The sequence below is a fragment of the Euphorbia lathyris genome, chromosome 9 (genome assembly GCF_963576675.1).
Source record: "Euphorbia lathyris chromosome 9, ddEupLath1.1, whole genome shotgun sequence".
NCBI lineage: Eukaryota > Viridiplantae > Streptophyta > Magnoliopsida > Malpighiales > Euphorbiaceae > Euphorbia > Euphorbia lathyris.
The window spans coordinates 65,960,966-65,980,993 of NC_088918.1; the positions used below are offsets into that span (position 1 = coordinate 65,960,966).

The following is a 20,028-nucleotide window of genomic DNA, read 5'->3' on the forward strand; positions in this document are numbered from 1 at the left end:
CTGCTCCAAGCACTGTGCTGACTCAGAATATTCCTGCACCAATCATCACTGACAACATTAGGATTACTACCTCACCGACCATCACTACTGCCGATCAATCCTCTCTTCCAGAAAATCAAGTACAGCTTGAAAACACACTTCCAGTCACTGACCCTGTCATAACACTGATTCCTCCATAAACTGGTCATACTGAGGAAACTAGGCAACATGATGATGAATCCCTCAACTATCTACATGCCACCGAGACTGGTAGAAAACTCATCAGCTCGGTGCAGTCATTCATTAAGGACATTCATCAATCTGCTGAACCTACTGCTGGGTCGAGTAACAATGCATCCACTCAGCTGTCCCAAGTCACTCAACTCTTAAATGAGGTTAAAGGACTGAAGGATCTGCTAAGTGATATGATTTCAATTCAATCACATCAGCCCAAGCAGGACTCAATAACCAAGCTGGCTGAGCTCCAACTGACAACGGTTCAACATCTTAACACTCTTCAAGGCCAATTCCAGACCTTGTCAGCTGCGAACACTCATTATGCAACTTCTGGTGAAGTTAAGATGCTCTTCGCCCAGCTTCACACTGAGCAAATCAAGACCAACAATCAGCTGGCCTCCTACTCTCAATGCTCGGTGGAGCAAATAAGCGAAGCAGTTCGTCTGCTGAACTTAAATAAACAAGAGATGAACACTGACCAAATGAAGCAAAATGAGATATTAGTCAACTCTCAAAGGATCTTCACCCATGTGCGTCATAACAATCTCCAGCGTCAATATTATGACACAGCCTTGCTGAAGACCTTTCATCAAGTTTTTGCTGCCTTGACAGATTCAATTACTTAGGTAGGTAAGTCACAAGCTTACATACTGAGCCTGCTCAGCGCCGCTAAAATCGGCATACCCAAAGAGGTCTTGAATAGGGATGGCAACGGGTACTCTACCCGAGGGTACCCGGCACTACCCGACCCTAATGGGACTACCCGTACCCTGTATAAAAGGGTATGGGATGGGTATGGGATCAAAACCATTACCCGTTAGGGTAATGGGACGGGTATGGGAAGACCCCCCAGGGTACCCGGTACCCGTTACCCGCCATAAATTTTTATATATTAAAAAATATTATTGTGTTTTAGATGTAAGATGTGAAATTTGAACACCAACCTTTTGTTTTTTGACTATTAAGTGATACAACTAAACTACTTTATTTTTATTGATTAAGGTTCAATTTGTTAAGTTTTTAGATGGATGATTTATTAAATTTATACTTTATTAAATTTGTAATATTTTTTGTTTTATTTATTGATTCTTAACGGGTAAGGGTACCCGCGGGTACCCGTGAATTAAATGGGACGGGTATGGGATGCAAAACATATACCCGTTAGGGTAATGGGAAGGGTACGGGTAATGAAAAAATAAACGGGTAAGGGTTTGGGATTGGCACTACCCGCGGGTACCCTACCCGTTGCCATCCCTAGTCTTGAATGAAGATGTTACTGTCTTTGACGGCATAAATGAAAGTGCCGACAAACTTAAGGAGTTGTCCACCGTGCTAACCGCCGCTGTCTTAACCGACTCTTTTAGAATTCCTGCTCCTCCCGATGCTGACAAAACGGGGGAGAAAGAACAGGCTAGAACTCAGCAGGAGGCTCCTAGAAGCAGTCAGTCTAAGCAAAAGAAAAAGAAGTAGAAATAGGCTAGCTCAGTTTTGTTTAACTTAGTCTGTAGTCTATATGCTCTTTTATGATCATCTTTTTTCTATGTATGCTGACTACTTCACTTAAATACTATACTTGCATCTTTTATTCTAACTTGAGTTATTTCATATGATGCTGAGTATTATGTTATTATGTATCTTCAATTACATCAACTGTGTTTACCGTCTATAATACTTGTTGTTTGTATCCCATGCTGATCATATGTTTGACATTGTCTTGTATGTTTATAAAACACTGTCTCATAAAACCCATTGAACAAAATGATTACTCAGTGCTCTCTGAATGTTACACCTTCCGCCTAATACTGAGTAAAATAGAATATGTTCCATGAGCTGACCTATATCTGAAAACTGACCTTAGACTTACTCGATTAAACCTTAAAATGTTTAGAGTTAAAACTAAGTCAGTAGCTCAACCCTGACGGGGGAGTTTGCTAAGTAATAATAGGTTAACTATCATGGGGGAGCTCAACACTGAGTTCCTCGCTGAATAGTTTTGCCAATATCAAAATGGGGGAGTTTGTTGAAACACCTTTCCACATGATTTTGATTTGACAAAATTATTTAAGTAAAATTAAATATATTCTAAACACACTAAGTTTAAATGCTTTGAATTATTATACTAATGTGTTTGTTCAATGTTGAGTTAAAATTATTTATAAGACATAAAGAGTAAAAGGCCAAAGCCCAATACGGAAGTCAAAGCCCAAGTCAAACAGATCAAGACAACTCGGCCCGCGTGTGCAAAACGCTGTCGTTATGATCAAAACGCAACTCAGCAAGAGAAGGATCTAGAAGACCTTCATTGAACAACTTCGGAGTGAAGCCGCTGAGTTGAATCGACAAAGAGTACAAGACAACAGCTGAGCAAGAGCAACTTCCAGACAAAGTAATTCCACTTTGGGTAAAGTTCAGAAGACACAGAACGTTGTCTAGTTGACCTTACCATAAATGGAGAGACATTCTGCCGAGCTGATTAAAAGCTGCTCAACACTGACCGAGGACAGAAGATACTCAAATCTGATTGGCCGAGAGCTCTGAGCAAAACTGAGTGACAACGACAGGAAGCCATTTCCCTCCAACAGTTATTTCGAAATTCGAAATGACCGATGTCTCAAACGTCTCTATAAATAGAGCCCTTCAGTTGCTTCATCACACACAGAACTTGATCAAGCCATTACGCTGACCAAAATTCTACGCAAAGTTCTGCAAGAAAAAGCAAAGCAAATTCTTACACCAAATTTCATATCTTTCGTGTAAAAGTCTAGAGTGATTATTCAATCATCTAAAGTGTCTTTGCAATTGTTGTTTAGGACAAATCGTTATCATTTCTAGAGATTAGAAAGGAGAGGCTGAGTACTCGGTTATAGTACTCAGCGAGAGTTTAGGAGTGAGTAGAGGTATAGAGGAAGGTAATCTTGTTATACTCAGCTTCTAAGTTGTAAAAGGTTTGATGCTCTACCGTTAAAGAGCTCAGTAGAGAATTCGAAATCTCGGAACGTGTTTCGGGGACAGGACATAGGCTTGGAGGCCGAACCTGGATAAATCTGCTGAGTAATATCTTTCTAACCTTAAACTCCTTAATATATATATTGCTTGCTTAAACAAAACTGACCAAGTAAAGAAGTCACGCCGAGTTGTGTGTATTGAGTATATGAGTTCAGGAATAGACTCAAAGTGTTATCTCCTGACTCAACGAAAGAAGCTGACTTAGTCACCAGTTGACTAAGCTAGTGTCTTATTGACTCAGCGCGTTGTGTAATCCTTTTTCAAAGAAAAAGAAGTCAGCCTTAACGTACTTAAATTTTAAATAGTTCCTATCCCCCCCTTGGAACTAACTTGTTACGTTATAAGGGACCAACAAGTATGCCCTTAGTAGAGATCCGCAACAGAGAGATCCACTATAACTCCTACCAAGACCGTTGTGAATGTATTTTTGTCTTCTTTGTATCTGATATTTTTTTTATCCTTTTGACAGAGGGAAGCCTAATGCAGCGACTGTGATTGTAGAATGGACAGAAAACCAAAGATAAGGTGGATGTTGTCTTAAGCAAAAAGGACGTAAAATGTCATGTAGCTGAGCTGACGGCTGTCTCTTATGCCTACTCTAGTTCAGCTATGAGGTGACAACCTTGGGGTTATTTATCTCACGAAAAACTCGGTGTTCCATGTTAGGATCAACCACATTGAACTTGGTTATCACTTGGTCTACGAACAAGTTGCTCATGGCTTCATCTATGTTCGATTTATTTTCATGGATGATCAAATAGTAGATATTTTGACCAAACTCCTCGATTACATGTTCTCATTACTTTGCTCTTTACGATATGTTCTCGACATGAGTTTGAGAGGGCGTGGAGGTGATAGCCGAGTAATACATGTGGTATTATCCAAATACAATATGATTCTGATGTTTGTGTCATTCTTATCTCTTTTGTCTAGATTTTTTTTTGTAACTATGAGTACAACTCTTGGGTTCAATGTTCAACAAAAGAAAAAAAGCAATTACAATATATTCATACTCTATCCTCCTTATTTAATATTTTATATTCTTCTCGTATAATACAGAGTAACGTTACACAATTTTATAGATGGAGTCTGAATATGTTTATCCAGGGTCGATTCCAATATTCTAAAGGCTCTAGGCAGGACCGGTCCTGATACTTTTATGGGGTTTAGGCGAAAAAAGAGATAAAGAAACTATTAATAAAAAAAATTGTACTTAAAAGTTTACAATATAAATTTGGGCATATTTAAGATCTAAAATATCATATTATTTGGTCATTTTCTAGTCATGAATGGGTATTATAACTACCTTTGAAAAATATATTATATATATAGTAAAAAACAATTTGGACCCCTTTTGGCTTAGGCTCTACGCGGTCGCACTCCTGGCCTATGCTCAGGGCCGGTCCATAAACATTTGGGCCTTCTTATGAATTATTGTCCTACTAAATTATAATTTTCATTTTGAATTTGTAAAAATACTCAGTATAAGAAATTTGATCCGTATAAATTGTTATGTAATTAACTCAATATGTTATATTACAAAAAAAATAATTTTTTATTAAATCACATCATAAAACTCATATATCGAGCATAACCCATATAAGCCCATAAAAAATACATATATTATTTTTAATGATAAGAAATGGTTTGCAGCGGTCCATAAATATTCAGACCTTCTTGTAAATTGTTGTCCTACTAGATTATAATTTTTATTTTAATTTTGTAAAAATACTCACCATTAAAATTTTGATCGATGCTGGTTCTTATGCAATTAACTCAATATTATGAGTAAATTAGTGAAAATTAATTGTGTCCTAAAATATATTATAACAAGTAAATCAATATATAATATATTAATCGTTTTAGATTGAATATATATTAACATTTTGGTTTAAGGAAACAATTATGATTATAAAAAATAATTATTAAAATTATATAAGAATAAAAATAAAAATAAAAATAAAACATATATGAAAAATAAAGAGAACGGAACTTTATATAATAATCATATAAGAATAATAATTATAATAATAAAAAGAACTATAAATAATAATAATAAGAAACATATTTTTCTTATTAGGAAGAAAATTAGGAATTAAAGAAAATGAGAACCAAAAAACATACATATATTATTTTTAAGGATAAGAAATAGTTTGTGGCGGTCCATAAATATTCGGACCTTCTTATAAATTGTTGTCCTACTAGATTATAATTTTCATTTTAATTTTGTAAAAATACTCACCATTAAAATTTTGATTGATACCGGTTGTTATGCAATTAACTCAATAGTATGGGTAAATTAGTGAAAATTAATTGTGTCCTAAAATATATTATAACAAGTAAATCAATATATAATATATTAATCATTTTAGATTGAATATATATTAACATTTTGGTTTAAGGAAAAAATTATGATTATAAAAAATAATTATTAAAATTATATAAGAATAATAATAAAAATAAAAACAAAAACATATATGAAAAATAAAGTGAACAGAACTTTATATTATTAAAGAATCAAACATACATGTCCAAGAATCAAACTCACACCCTCACAAACAACTTTACCATGTCTTTACCATTTAGCCTAGCACTACATTTTGTTATAAATCTAAGTCTACATACTTTTTAACCATAGTAATTTTAATAATTATTAAATTTGAAACAAATTCCGATCGGAAATCCCCGTAAATCGAAAGTCCTAGGCGACCGTCTATGCAGCTCACCCCTAGAGCCGACCCTGTGTTTATCTAATGATTAAATTTCTATCATGCGAGTCAAATCAATAGAAAAATGACTTATGTTTGAATTATTATTTTTTTTTGTTAATGGAGTATAAAATTGATTTATCTTTAACACAGTAGTGCTAACATTGCATGATTTTACTCGTGGATTTTAAATTTATTCACCTAATAATCATGAGTTGATTGCACCGATAACCAATGAAGTCATTTTAGACAGAAAATTTACCTAAAAAATGACATCACAACCGTATTGAAAATGATTGATTTTTATATATGATAGGGAATCAGATGATAAAAAAATATTTATTATTAACTTAATTCAACTGTTTCAAACTGTGGTTTGCTTCGTCTCTTTCTTTAAAAAATTGGACAAGACACCTTTCATCACTCACAGTAGTGACCGCTCTTGCTGGAATAAACGGTCTTTGAAAGAAGACTTATCTCGAATCCCTATCCCTAGAATCAGCTCTTAGTCTGAGTCTCGGGTTTTCAGGAATTGAATTCTTAACTGTGGCACTTACTTTTGGAATAGAGGAAGCTATAAATAAGATCTTCTCTAACACCCTATACGTATAAATTTTTTTTTAAAACTAAGCTATTCATTAGATAAAAGCATATATTAACAACTTATACTCGTAGGCATATCAAACATATACACGTTAATATATACATATATATATCCTTATACATACAGTTTACAAACTTATATAGTCCAAAAGTTTACTTATTCTACATGTTTATAATGAGAGGAGAGAGTGTGAGACGGAACCCAGAAGCCCGACCTTTCATCCATGGAATCTACAGTTCTTTAAGCGTCTAAAGTCCAGTCTAACCTTCACTTCAACTAGTTGGAAAATTTAGCGATTTATATGAGTTGCAACTCAGTGAATATAAACAATCAATGAATACCAATCACACACAATCACGTAAACAAAGTCTCTCACCCAAGTCATACAAATGCAAATGAATGAACCGTTTTATTAATGTTGTGACACTACCAGCCAGTCAATACCCGGGATCAAATAACAGGTAACAGGTATAACATAATCTTGTTTCGGTCCATGTAATCAAGTAGTCCACGTATTGGCTGTATAGGTCCAAGTAGTCCAAATATTGACCGTATAGGTCCAAGTAGTCCATATAAATTCAAGTAGTCATAACAGTGACTGAACTGGTATGTTACAACGTCATCCATTTATGTTTCATGCAATCGTGTACATATGTTCTATATCAATGAAATCACATTTAACATACACACATACTCCTCATTCCAATCCAACTATCACAAATAATATTCAACACGTATCACATTTAACATATACACATACTCATTTAAATCCAACTATCATAAATAATGTTCAACATGTATCAATTCATATCTATTCAAGTTAATTACAACAATTCACATCAATATGTATCCAATCAAACACCACAATTTTCAAATCACAAACACAATTAAAAATTAACTTCACATCATGTTTATACTCACTTCTAAGCCGCTAATTTTCTCGATGACGACTTGTACCCTCCTCCGGAATATCTTCAATATTACGAGCACCTATAATATAATTTAGCATATGATTAAATATAATTTACACCCTCTTTAAACCCAAAAACTATTTACTTATTACTTTTTATTTTCCATTTCATTACACTTGTTTCCACCAAATGATATTTGTACCTATACTAGTATGACCTCTTAACCTTAAAAGCTTTATAACTCCTCTTTCACTTATCTTAATGAACTAATTATAATTTTATTTTATCCTAGACTCATATATTCATATCATACTAAAGTTTTATAGAATGTCCAAATATACATAATTTATTACAACATTTCTCTTTAGGTCTTGTTTTAATCACAATTTGCCTGTACCAATTCCACGAAATCACTCATAACTCAAAAGATATAACTCCAAATGGTCTGATTCCTTTTTTTACTTAAACTAGACAAATAGGAGTATACTATATCCAAAATTCAGAATTTTCTAAGCTCTGTACAATTTATAACCGAATTTATAATCTGACCCTATGTCAACACATAGGCAACATAGCACATATGAACTTCTTTCCTATTTATATCTTAACATACAAATACAATAGGGTCAATTACATGAATATTATAACTAAGTACAAAATTACAACTAAGTCAAATCACCAAACTTAATTCTTAATTTGTCATTATTCTCTATATATTATGATTTTACACTATAATTTAAACATTGTAGACTCCAATTCATAAATCATAAACCCTAAAAAATATATTCTAGACTTTTAATTTATAAATTCTAATCCTTAAAATATATTAAAAGTACTGAATTTACTAGTTTGACATAATTCAAAATTATAACTTGACATAGTTGTAAATAGTTGTTAGAATATGAATTTCTGTGTAATTTTCCCAATACAATACCAACCAAACTTTCCAGATCACTAATTAAGACATATATGAATATTTCCTATTTTTAACACCTCTCCAAATGAAGTCTTTAAAGGCTTCAAAAACATACCATAAGAACAGCTTCATGTATAAGATTCAACTTAGAGCTAGTCTAAGAGATTATACCTTATCTCCTAAAATAATTAACCAAATTGCATGCAACAAATTTTGGGGTTTACCTAAGACATAGAATAAAAAATTTCCCTTCTTCAACTTCCTCCAAATCAGCTTCCAAAATTATGAAATAATTTGTGCAAGGTGGTGTATAAACATACATTGCTCTTCTTCTTCTTCTCATTCTTCTTCTTCTTCTTCTCTTTTTCTTCACTTTCTCATTCTTAAAGGTGTTTCTCTCTCTAAATTTTCTGGAGAATTTGAGATGAATGACTCACCTAATCTTTCCACAAGATTATCTTAAGGGTTTGGATACAATTCCTTATTTACCCATGAGTTTATACTCTTATTACCACTATTCTTGTTCTTATCATTATTATTATTATTATGATGATTATTGTTAATAATAATAATTTTGATCTGAAATTGTATGATATATTATTTAGATTACAATTTTAACAAATTACATTTAAATCCATATACTTTTAAGATCATTCAATTCAGTCCCTATACTTTAAAACACACTTACACATCTATTTCATATACTTTCACTTATCCTAATATTATTATCTATATGTATTCAATGACATAATGCCATGTAAAATACAAATATTATTTTCTAATGTCCCTAATAATGTCATGTAATGCATATGTCTATATGAAATGAAATGCATAAAATTGAGATGTTACATCTTCAGTCAATGCTGATTCATGAAGATCAAATAAAGACAGTGAAATTGTTTTTGTACGAGGAGCGGGAGATCGACTATTCCTAGTGCCAGACTCAGAAAATAAAGATAAGTACACGAAAAGGGATGAAAGACAGGACAAGACCGGCAGCTATTGGGTCTCCCCATCTCTCTTAAACTTCCCCCGATCTTCGGCCCAGACTGTATGAGACAGAAACTCATCTCATATACGGTTCGGAGGCCGAGCCCCACCCCAGCAGTAATGGTGCGACTTAGGCCAACTAACACCAAGCAGATACAGTTCACTCAACGATTGCTTTGGGTTTCAAACTCCATATTGGGAAGGAGCGTTGTTGTTTGTGAGGTATCGATCGTTTACATGGACTCACTTTTCATTTCATCTGTGGGAATTTTATGATCTATAAACCGTCCCTAACGAACGACCGGCTCATGTTTGAGCATAATGAATCACTTAGTGCCGACCTCTTGCTAATAAACTATCCGACCTCATATGAGAATGGAAAACTGGAGCTTTTTCTGCATCGGTGGATGAAGGATCACGAACATAATAATTTCTAGTTGACCATGTTCCCAGAAAAAAGATACTTTCGAGAAAGAACGAGCACGACTGAAGTGGCTATACATACAAATCTATTTACGGGTCTATATGCTTCAATTGGAACTGGAAGTTCCAGAACAGACTGCTGGTATACCATCATAATGAAACTGCCTTTTATTTTTTTTATTCGGATGGGATTTATGTTGGCTTCGTTAGGAGGCTCACGTAGTTTGTTACGTAAGGATAAATTGCATTGGCATCGAGAAAGTTCCGTGGATTTTGTAATTACATAAAAGGAGTCAAGTAGTGATTGCGGCGCGTTTAGGCCGACATGCAGGCTTGTGATAGAAAAAAACAAAAAAAACAAAGTAAATATGGGTGTTGGTGGTGCAATACCGCAATGTACCCCAATCACCATATATAGAGAGTTACCTAAAAGTTGGGTGAGTTTGTAGTAATTTCCCCTAATGTGAGACGGGAAAAAAATGGAATTGAAATCGTAGCATACGGTGTGTCGTTTGTGCTCAAGAAATGTCTTCGTCTCTGACTGTGTGTGTGTTCATCCACTCCAGCTCCAAACTCCAAATGCAAAATTTCAGAAATACGACATAGACAGATCCACACAAATAGAACCCTGTCAGGGTTTATCATCTCCTTCCTAATTCCTGCTTTTCACTATTCAACTAACCACAACAATCGTCTTCATCTTGCTCCAATACTTAACCTCATTCTCATTCTGCACAAGATCACATGAAATCCTCTGCGACGACTTGGGGTTTCTTGATTTCTTTGCTTTTGGCCGCTTCTTTATGTCCTGTTCATGGGCAGGAATCTGAGACGAATAAATTTCGGGAGCGGACTGCGACCGACGATGCCATTGGGCATATTGAAATGTGAGTTCACTTCCCCTTTCGATCTCCATTTTAATTGATTGGGCATTGATTCTAGCGGGTTGGAGGGAAATTTTCAAATTTTTGCTGAAAATATTGTTCTAGTTTAGGATACTGGTGTCTTTGGATGATGTTATGTTTGTGGATGTTGGTGTGTAGAGACGAGGATGCATTATTGAATACGCAGTGCCCTAAAAATTTGGAGCTGAGATGGCAGACGGAAGTTAGCTCTAGCATTTATGCTTCTCCTTTGATCGCTGATATTAACAGGTAATGCGCAGATATTCTCATTTGTTTCTTTGTAGCATTTTCTGTTATTGTTAGTCTATGGATTTTAGCTTTCCTTTAGGTCGTTTACTGGATGTATATGTACTTAATAACTATATTTTTGGTTTATTTTAGTGATGGAAAGCTTGATATAGTAGTTCCTTCTTTCGTTCACTACCTTGAAGTTTTAGAAGGTTCTGATGGAGACAAAATGCCCGGTAATTATTATCTTCTATTTTAACAGGCTCTCTCAATGATTTTCTGTTTGAATTGAATTAATTACATTCATGATTCACTGATATTTATGTAGAGATAGTTAATAAACTGGATATTTGATAATCAAGCTTTAGAGATTGCTTTTATTGATTTTGGTTTTCCAAGCCAAACTGCTGTACATGCTTGTCGAATAATATATCAGGTTGGCCTGCTTTCCACCAGTCAACAGTGCATGCCAGTCCTCTCCTTTATGATATTGACAAAGATGGAGTAAGAGAAATAGCTATGGCTACCTACAACGGTGAAGTTCTCTTTTTCAGGTAATTGAGAAGAATTTATATTATTCTGCTGATTTTTGTTATTAAACTGTAAGGGATTGACTTTGATGTTCCTAAACTCACACCTTTAGATCTGACATTGATTTTAGGGTGTCAGGCTACATGATGACAGAGAAATTGGTGGTACCTCGCAGGAAGATTAAAAAAGATTGGTATGTTGGTTTGAATCCTGACCCTGTGGATCGATCTCATCCTGACGTTCATGATGACCAAATTATCTTGGAGGCTGCTGAGAGGATATCAGCATCTCGTAAGTTCAACTTCTGCACAATGCAAACTTTTTGTACCTCACACCAATCACCATTTCTGCTAATTTATATTGTACTTATTGTGGCTTTCATCTTTCACTTGAATGAACTACTTGACTGTTGCCCAAAATACTAAATTTCTAGAAGCTGTCTTTAATAGGTTAAATAGTCTTTGTTTTTTTATTAGTTTCAAGTATGCTTAAGCACAGCGCTCATCCTGTCTTGATGGTGACAGAATTGATGTTAAAAAATAAGCTACTGTCTGGAGTTTGTAATCCTTATATTTAACTAAATCAACTACTAGAGCCTAGGTGGAGTTTCAATTGGATGTATACTGCGCCCTTCTACCAATTGTGCCTATTGCAGGCATGGTCAGTTAATATAATTGCCAAATTATATGTTTCTCTGCTATAACTTTGAATAGAATTTGAAAATTTGTTTTCTAATTATGTATCATTGCAAAAGTTGGATGTCTTTTACAAGAATTGAGCATATCACCAAAGGTTGGCCATTTTGCAGAAGAAGCTCAAAGTACGCATGGAAGTATACCACCAACAAACAATTCAGTTTCTGAATCAAAAGAAAGTCACCTTGTACCAAATTTATCCATTCCTGTGAATGAAACGAACCTGAACGAGCTCCAAACTGACCCACTCATCACACTGCCCACAAGTGCGAATGATTCTCCGATGAGTACTGGGTCAGTTGGAACCAATGATACTGAGAATGTAAAAATTACTGGGTCAGATGGAAACAGTAGTGCAGAGGATAGGAAGATTATTGGGACAGATGGAATAGAAAATGCTGAGAATGTAAAAATTACTGGGTCAGATGGAAACAGTGGTGCAGAGGATAGGAAGATTATTGGGACAGATGGAATAGAAAATGCTGAGAATGGGAAAACTACCGGGTTAGATGGGATTGATAACACTGTGACAGGTACAAATACTGGAAGGCGACTGCTACAAGATGACCATTCCAAGAGTTCCCAGGAAGGTAGGTCAGAGTCCACGGAGAATAATAATGAGGATGTCCAAAAAGCAACTGTGGAGAATGATCAAGGTTTGGAAGCAGATGCAGATTCTTCTTTTGAGTTATTCCGCGATAATGATGAACTTGCTGATGAGTATAACTACGACTACGATGATTATGTTGATGAATCCTTGTGGGGCGATGAGGAGTGGACTGAAGAGAAGCATGAGAATTTGGCGGATTATGTTAATGTTGATTCACATATCTTGTGCACACCTGTGAGTATATACCATATAAACAGATGAAATCTCTTGATAAATGGCACCAAGATGAAAATTTGTTTTCTCATTTTTCTCCAGGTCATAGCAGACATTGATAATGATGGGGTAGTAGAAATGGTTGTTGCAGTTTCATACTTCTTTGATCATGAGTGAGTTTCTCAAATGGTTCACCATGACATAAATTTGCTGCTTTGAGTGTTTTTATTCTTTTCCTCCCTAAATGACCCTGGGAAGCATCAGATGTGCTGTGCTTTGCCTTGGAATTGATACTAGGGCAAATGTTTGTTGCAAAGTGTAAGACTAATGTTTATATTTTTTATTTATTTAACAACTAACAGGTATTATGACAATCCAGAACATTTAAAAGAATTGGGTGGCATAGATATTGGGAAATATGTTGGTGGTTCTGTTGTTGTATTTAACCTTGATACAAAGCAAGTTAAGTGGACCAAAGAATTGGATCAAAGCACAGATACTGGAAACTATCGAGCCTATATATATTCTTCTCCCACAGTGGCTGATTTAGACGGTGATGGAAATTTGGACATTCTTGTTGGTACTTCATTTGGCTTGTTCTATGTCCTGGATCATCATGGTAACATCTTAACTTGCATTTATTTCTTTTTCCCCTGCCCCTTTATAAAATGCTATCTGTCATATTTAAAGCTGCTTTAAGTTTTAAATGCCAATAATTGTAACAAATGTCTTCAATAGTTATATTTTTTCATCTTTATATCTGCTTGGAAATGACTGCACTTGTTGAGTCATCATATTATAATATCATGCTTTGAGTTGCAACTATTCCTATTTTGTCCGTGCATTTTCTCTTTTCTGGGCTACTTTTGTTCATTTTCTCTTTTATTATGTACTCTGCATTTCTTTTCTCCTTAGTCATATTGAGTGGCCCGCTGTACTTGGAAAATGAAGAGAATAAGCTATTCTGTTACTATGGAAAAGATGGAAAAAAATTTGGCCCATTTTTTACTGAATTTAATTTATCCTAAGGACTTTGAAAAACACTTGAAAGTCTGGGAGGGAATGGTTGAAAAAGGTAATACTACAGACCCTAGGTCCTTTAGAAGTTCTAGCTCTGAATGACGTAAGTAGGAAAAGACTTCTGTAACTGAACTCAACTAGACGGGGAATGGAAAATAATCGAATGCAGGGACATAATGGGACTATTAGGGAGCCAAAATTTGAAGTCTAGTAGTACTGATGATAGTCAATAAAAATTTGTATAGTACATTTTTTTTAAAAGGCAATTTGTATGGTACATTAAACAGTGAATAATATACACATTTCATATTTAAATAAATTTTACATACATCTTTGTCGGCCATAATCTATTAAAATCGACAATCAAGTTAAAATATTATCTTTAAATTGATTCAGTGAGGTTTTCTTCAATATGTATGAATAGAAGTTATGAAAAAAAGCTTTGGGTAGCATATATAAGAAATAAAATGAAAAAATATAATTACTTGGAGTTGGTATGAGAATTTATTTTGAAATTTCATACATGAACTGAACTGCTTTATACATTATTAGTTACTACAAAAAAAAAAAAATCAGTTGAAAGAACTTATTTATTCTTTTCTTGGAAAAATGAAAAAGGAGACCTCAGTATTGTGGGCTAGTGGATGAGGACCAACAGGGTGCAAACAATGCATGCAAGAAATAAAAAAGAGAAGAATGTTTTTCACCTCTGGGCCCAACTGAGTTCTGTTAATTATAATATGCGTAGGCTACTTAATTTTAATTCTCCAGCAGAAACTGGGGGCTAAATTTTGTTTTCTCATCCAGGAAATGTTAGACAAAATTTTCCTCTTGAGATGGCTGAAATTCAAGGATCCGTAGTTGCAGCTGATATCAATGATGATGGCAAAATAGAATTAGTGACAACTGATACACATGGAAATGTGGCTGCATGGACTTCACAAGGAAAGGAAATTTGGGAGAGGCATCTCAAAAGTCTTGTTTCCCAGGTCAGTTGCAATCTCAGTTTCTCTGAGCATTATATCTTTGATACCTATACAGTTTCAGACTACATTACAACCAATTATGTTTCATAGTCATTCCTCCATTTTGAGTGGTTTTCTGACCTATAATAATTGCTGTAGTAGAACTTCTTTTGAATCTAAACTCTTGCAGCTATTAAAAAAATAGGAACATGTCACCTGATTTTTGTTGACCTAAACTCTACTGTATTAAGAAATGAATTGGAAGCTGTGATTCATTTTTCAAAAATGGAGTTTGATACAAGATTTGGAGTCCACTTTTCTAGTAAATTAGTAAAAATTGTGAATAAGTGGATTCTGTAAATGGCTAGTCAATTTTACCTTGATTTCTTTTATTAGTCATGATCAGAACTGCCCTGGTTGTTAGTTCTTATCCTTCAATATATATAGGGATAAGGTCTATATTTAATTAAACTGATGAGTACCTTTCCTAGCTAGTAATGTAATATTTAATTTGCTGAAGTTGAGGATAATATGTAATATCTCCATCCTTTTCCATTCACAGATTGTATTGGTTTGCTTTGTTGACTGGTGTAACATCACATTTTACACCCTTCGCGCAACGTGCAATCAAGAATGCCATTTTCTCGTTATATACAGAGGATTACTTGGAGGGCGAGCCTTGGCGCAACGGTAAACGTTGTTGCGTGTGTCCGAGAGGTCACGGGTTCGAGTCTTAGGAGCGGCCTCTTGCCAAAATATTGGCAGGGGAAGGCTTGCCCCCAGTACACCCTTGTGGTGGGACCCCTCCCCGGACCCTCGCTTAGCGGGGACGCGTAGTGCACCGGGCCGCCCTTTTATATAGAGGATTACTTATGTAGCTTAAAACTTTGCATGGTTATGGTAACATCACATTTTAGTTGAAAAATTGTATTTCAAAAGAGTGATAGAATAGACATCATCATGTTTTTCAGGGCCCATCAGTTGGCGATGTGGATGGGGATGGTCGTACTGATGTTGTAGTCCCTACTCTTTCTGGGAATATATATGTTCTGAGTGGCAAGGATGGCTCGGACGTTCGACCGTACCCATACAGAACTCATGGGAGAGTTATGAATCAAGTTCTCCTTGTTGATTTAAGTAAACGTGGGGAGAAAAGCAAGGGACTCAGCCTTGTAACAACTTCATTTGATGGATACTTGTACCTTATAGATGGGCCTACATCTTGCGCTGATGTTGTTGATATTGGTGAAACTTCGTAAGTTATATCGTATGGGTTTTGTGATTTTACTGCTGGTTCCTTGTATTTGTGTAATTAATCTTAACTGTATTTCTTAAATACAGATATAGCATGGTCTTAGCAGACAATGTTGATGGAGGAGATGACCTTGACCTTGTTGTCACAACAATGAATGGCAATGTCTTTTGCTTCTCGACTCCTGTTCCGCATCATCCCCTTAAGGCAGGATACATTCCGATCCTATCTACAGCCTGTTTCCTAACACATCTCTCCTTGTGTTTAAAACATATTATCTGTGGATTTTCAGGCGTGGAGATCAGCTAATCAAGGAAGAAATAATGTTGCAAACAGATTCAACCGTGAGGGGGTCTACGTTACACCTTCATCAAGAGCCTTTCGTGACGAGGAGGGGAAGAATTTCTGGGTGGAAATTGAGATTGTAGATAAATACAGATACCCGTCTGGTTCTCAGGCACCTTATAAAGTCACTGTAAGTGCCTTCTTCTCATTCATTGTTATATTTTCCAAAAACCAATCTAATTTCCATTATTGCGAAAATGCAGACAACCCTGTTAGTTCCAGGTAATTACCAAGGCGAGAGAAGAATAAAGCACAATCAAACCTTTGATAGTCCAGGAAAATACCGAATCAAACTTCCAACGGTTAGTGTAAGGACAACAGGAACTGTTTTAGTGGAGATGGTTGATAGGAATGGAGTTTATTTCTCGGATGAGTTCTCACTTACATTCCATATGTATTATTATAAATTACTCAAGTGGCTTCTCGTACTCCCAATGCTTGGGATGTTTGGTGTGCTAGTCATAATGAGGCCGCAAGAGGCCATGCCATTGCCGTCTTTTTCACGGAACACAGACCTGTGATGCCAAATTGAGTGAAGGTGAAAAGATAGATAGAGGCGGCTAAGGTCATGAGCTTCCGGTGGTAAAAATGGTTGGACCTCAGGAGGAGCATCTGGTGGCCAGACAATGTGAAAACATCTACTACAGAATTTCATGTTGAAGTGTAAAAACTTGAGATGAGTAAATCTTATTATACCAAATTGGGGAAGATAAATTTTCTTTACCATTATCAGATTTTAGTTTCAAAAATCCTTTTATGAACAGTATAGGGACTCGTCATTATATTTTCTATAGCTAACGAATTTTTGACTATGACCTCATGATTATGCATTTCCACTAGATTTATGTAAATGCTGATATAATCCAGAATTGCTCTATTGGTACTTTTTTTGTCATTAATCTTGGGATAATTTTAGAATTAGAATTTCAGACTGCCATTTTAAGATTAACTTTATGTTCAAATTCAGCATTCTTGAACCCTGAAAGAAAAAATAATAATTTATTTTGGAATTAAGGATTAAATGGTTCTAAATTGACAGTCAATATCAATTTAGTCCAAATTTATCAACCCACTCCTTAAATTGGTAAACTTTAAGCTTTAAAAATGATTCTATTTGGCCAGTTTATCAAAATTTGCCAATTTGATGCTTAAAATTCTATTTGAATTTAATTGATTATGGTTACCAACTATAGATCCCGTTTTGACCCTTAATTCATTAATTTTGAGTTACTTGTTATGCTTATTCAGCTATGATAGCCACACAAATAAACAAAGGAGGCAAGTTTATGTAATTCTACTATCCTAAGCTTGAAGCCTTACAATTTTTACGGGTGTCAAAATGAATTCTCATATTATAATCTTATAATCGTGTTATATAGACTATATAAATCCACATGATTATATAGGATAAAAATACAACAAAAATGATAAATCTCGAATTGATTCGTGTCAAGCATATTATCTCTATAAACCTGATGCGAAATTTGAATCATACATGGTTACCAATATGGTATAAGATTCTGACATGCCATAACAATTTATCTAATCCAATCCAATTCCAGAAAAAAGCACAGAAATAGAGTTGAATCCCTACTCAACGTCTCCCACTTTTCAGGAAATAAACACACAAATCAGAAATTGAATTGAAGCATCTTGGTATCATAATATTTATTTTGACAAGGAAAGAAAGTAAAAAGGAAAGTTAAAATCCCTGCAAAACAGGTCTCTTGCCAAGCCTCTTGATCTCTCTATCCATTTGACCAGTAAGCATCAAACCAAACATCTTATAATCACATAAAAGAGACCAAATAGGATGTCCAAAAGTAGCAGGAACATTCCTTTCCACAAAAAAATGGCTATACCAAGCACAACCATACCCAACCAATGGCACTACCAAAACAAACCACCAATTGAAACACAACCCATATAACAACGTTATTATACTTGCTAATGTCCCCACAAAATGCCATCTTCTCGTTCCTGCTTTTGAGTGCTGGCTCACATAAAATGGCCAAAATTCATCAAAGTTCCTGAAATTCATATCTTAACAAAAAAAAAAACCCCAATTCAGATTCAACAAACAAAGCCTCTGATTTCAATACCCAATTAAGAAAAACTGTTAAAAATTGAAACTTTAATACCTGGGATGTGAAAAAAGTAGCAAAAAACAGAGAATCTATGTCTGGGTTTGACTGTAATTGTTGAATTTGGTGGATTCTTATTATAACTCTTGACCTAAAGTCAAGGGTCTCTCTTTATCTCTGCTGCTTGTTGATGTAACTGAGGATCCAATCCAAAACCAAGGTAGGTTTGGGTTGGGTATCAAGCCATCCCCTGTTTTTCTTTTCTTTTCTTTTCTTTAAGGAGAATAATACAAGGAAATTATTTGATATTAGTTGTTTGTTAAGATTTTTTAGATAATCATTAAAGTATTTTGTAGTTATGATATACTGTATTTTATTTAGATATTATTTTTTTCAGAAAGACTAGTATTAAAGACTTTTTAAATATTTCCAGTAAATGTTTTTTTGAAAAAAAAAATAATGTAGAGCCACAACATCATATTGGACAAAAGAAAGTTTAAATTTATTGGTTGTAACAAGGTGATAGGTTGGAGCGTTGTTATCCATGGAACACACAAACACCACATCTCTATTTTATTTTTATTTTTTTATTTATCTCAATTAGGATAATAATATTGTACATTCCAATTCTAATGACATTATGCAATTACAAAATCCATTTTCTCCAATTTCTCGCCTTAAAACGCGGTGACAGAGTCAGGATTTTAGATTAAGAGCGGTAATGGAGTCGGGATTTCAGATTAAGAAGACTAATTTTAGTAACATTATTTAAAAGTTGTACATATCTACCTTCGTGTTATTGTATCATTTGGGTGCAAGATATCCGGTTGTTCCTCTGATTCAAGCGATGGGGAAATCCGTTTATCAGTCCAAAATAACAGTTTTGAATCCGCACCAATCAACTAGAGTGAATTTTCCTGAACAACAACGTAAGTTCTCTTGATGGAGTGCCAAACTGAAGGTGACAGGCTCCAATATTCGTATAATCGGATCATATATACTTTTACCACCTTTAATTCCAAGTCTATTAGATCCATTTTGTCACATTTTGAACTATTTTTCAAAAGTCAACTATCCTTATATTTTGAAAATGTCTTATTTACCTCCTAAAGTTAAATTGACCTGTTAAATCTCTCAACTTTTATAAATGACCGTAAACTTGCTTACAATAATCTTCTCTTACTCTAGCACACATAGACTTTAAATGGATCAATAAATCACTTACAGCAATTAAGAGAATAAATAATACGTTTTTAAAGTACAATGAGACAATTAATTTTTCTAGCTCAAATACAAGGTAGGTAGAAATGTAGGCCAAATTAATAATTTTTCTATTTTTCATTGAAATCAAATTAAAAATAAATAAATCTGAATAAAGGACAGAAAATAATTTGATAAGTCTTGAT

General features: G+C 34.6%; 2 protein-coding genes, 1 long non-coding RNA gene and 1 pseudogene across 3 annotated transcripts; 2 read left to right on the forward strand and 2 right to left on the reverse strand.

The window, feature by feature from the left end:
* Nucleotides 1–6,701: 6,701 nt before the first annotated feature.
* Nucleotides 6,702–8,748, reverse strand: LOC136205486 (uncharacterized). The gene is made up of 3 exons (XR_010675973.1): nt 8,586–8,748; nt 7,456–7,524; nt 6,702–6,810 (listed from the first exon to the last, which is right to left on the reverse strand). It is a non-coding gene; the product is annotated as an uncharacterized lncRNA (long non-coding RNA).
* A 723-nt stretch (nt 8,749–9,471) lies between these two features.
* LOC136207396 (cytochrome c biogenesis CcmF C-terminal-like mitochondrial protein) lies at nt 9,472–10,061 on the forward strand (annotated as a pseudogene).
* A 157-nt stretch (nt 10,062–10,218) lies between these two features.
* Nucleotides 10,219–17,421, forward strand: LOC136205622 (protein DEFECTIVE IN EXINE FORMATION 1). The gene is made up of 13 exons (XM_065996300.1): nt 10,219–10,661; nt 10,818–10,928; nt 11,061–11,143; nt 11,344–11,461; nt 11,569–11,729; nt 12,247–12,977; nt 13,059–13,129; nt 13,319–13,575; nt 14,784–14,965; nt 15,913–16,196; nt 16,283–16,400; nt 16,486–16,668; nt 16,742–17,421. Exons 1-13 carry the CDS (start codon nt 10,519–10,521, stop codon nt 17,057–17,059), a joined length of 2,760 nt encoding a protein of 919 aa, XP_065852372.1. The 5' UTR covers nt 10,219–10,518; the 3' UTR covers nt 17,060–17,421.
* A 648-nt stretch (nt 17,422–18,069) lies between these two features.
* Nucleotides 18,070–18,950, reverse strand: LOC136206277 (uncharacterized). Its single transcript, XM_065997272.1, has 2 exons — nt 18,680–18,950; nt 18,070–18,581 (listed from the first exon to the last, which is right to left on the reverse strand). The coding sequence occupies exon 2, from the start codon at nt 18,577–18,579 to the stop codon at nt 18,241–18,243; it is 339 nt and encodes a 112-aa protein (XP_065853344.1). The 5' UTR covers nt 18,580–18,581; nt 18,680–18,950; the 3' UTR covers nt 18,070–18,240.
* Between the last annotated feature and the right edge of the window lie 1,078 nt (nt 18,951–20,028).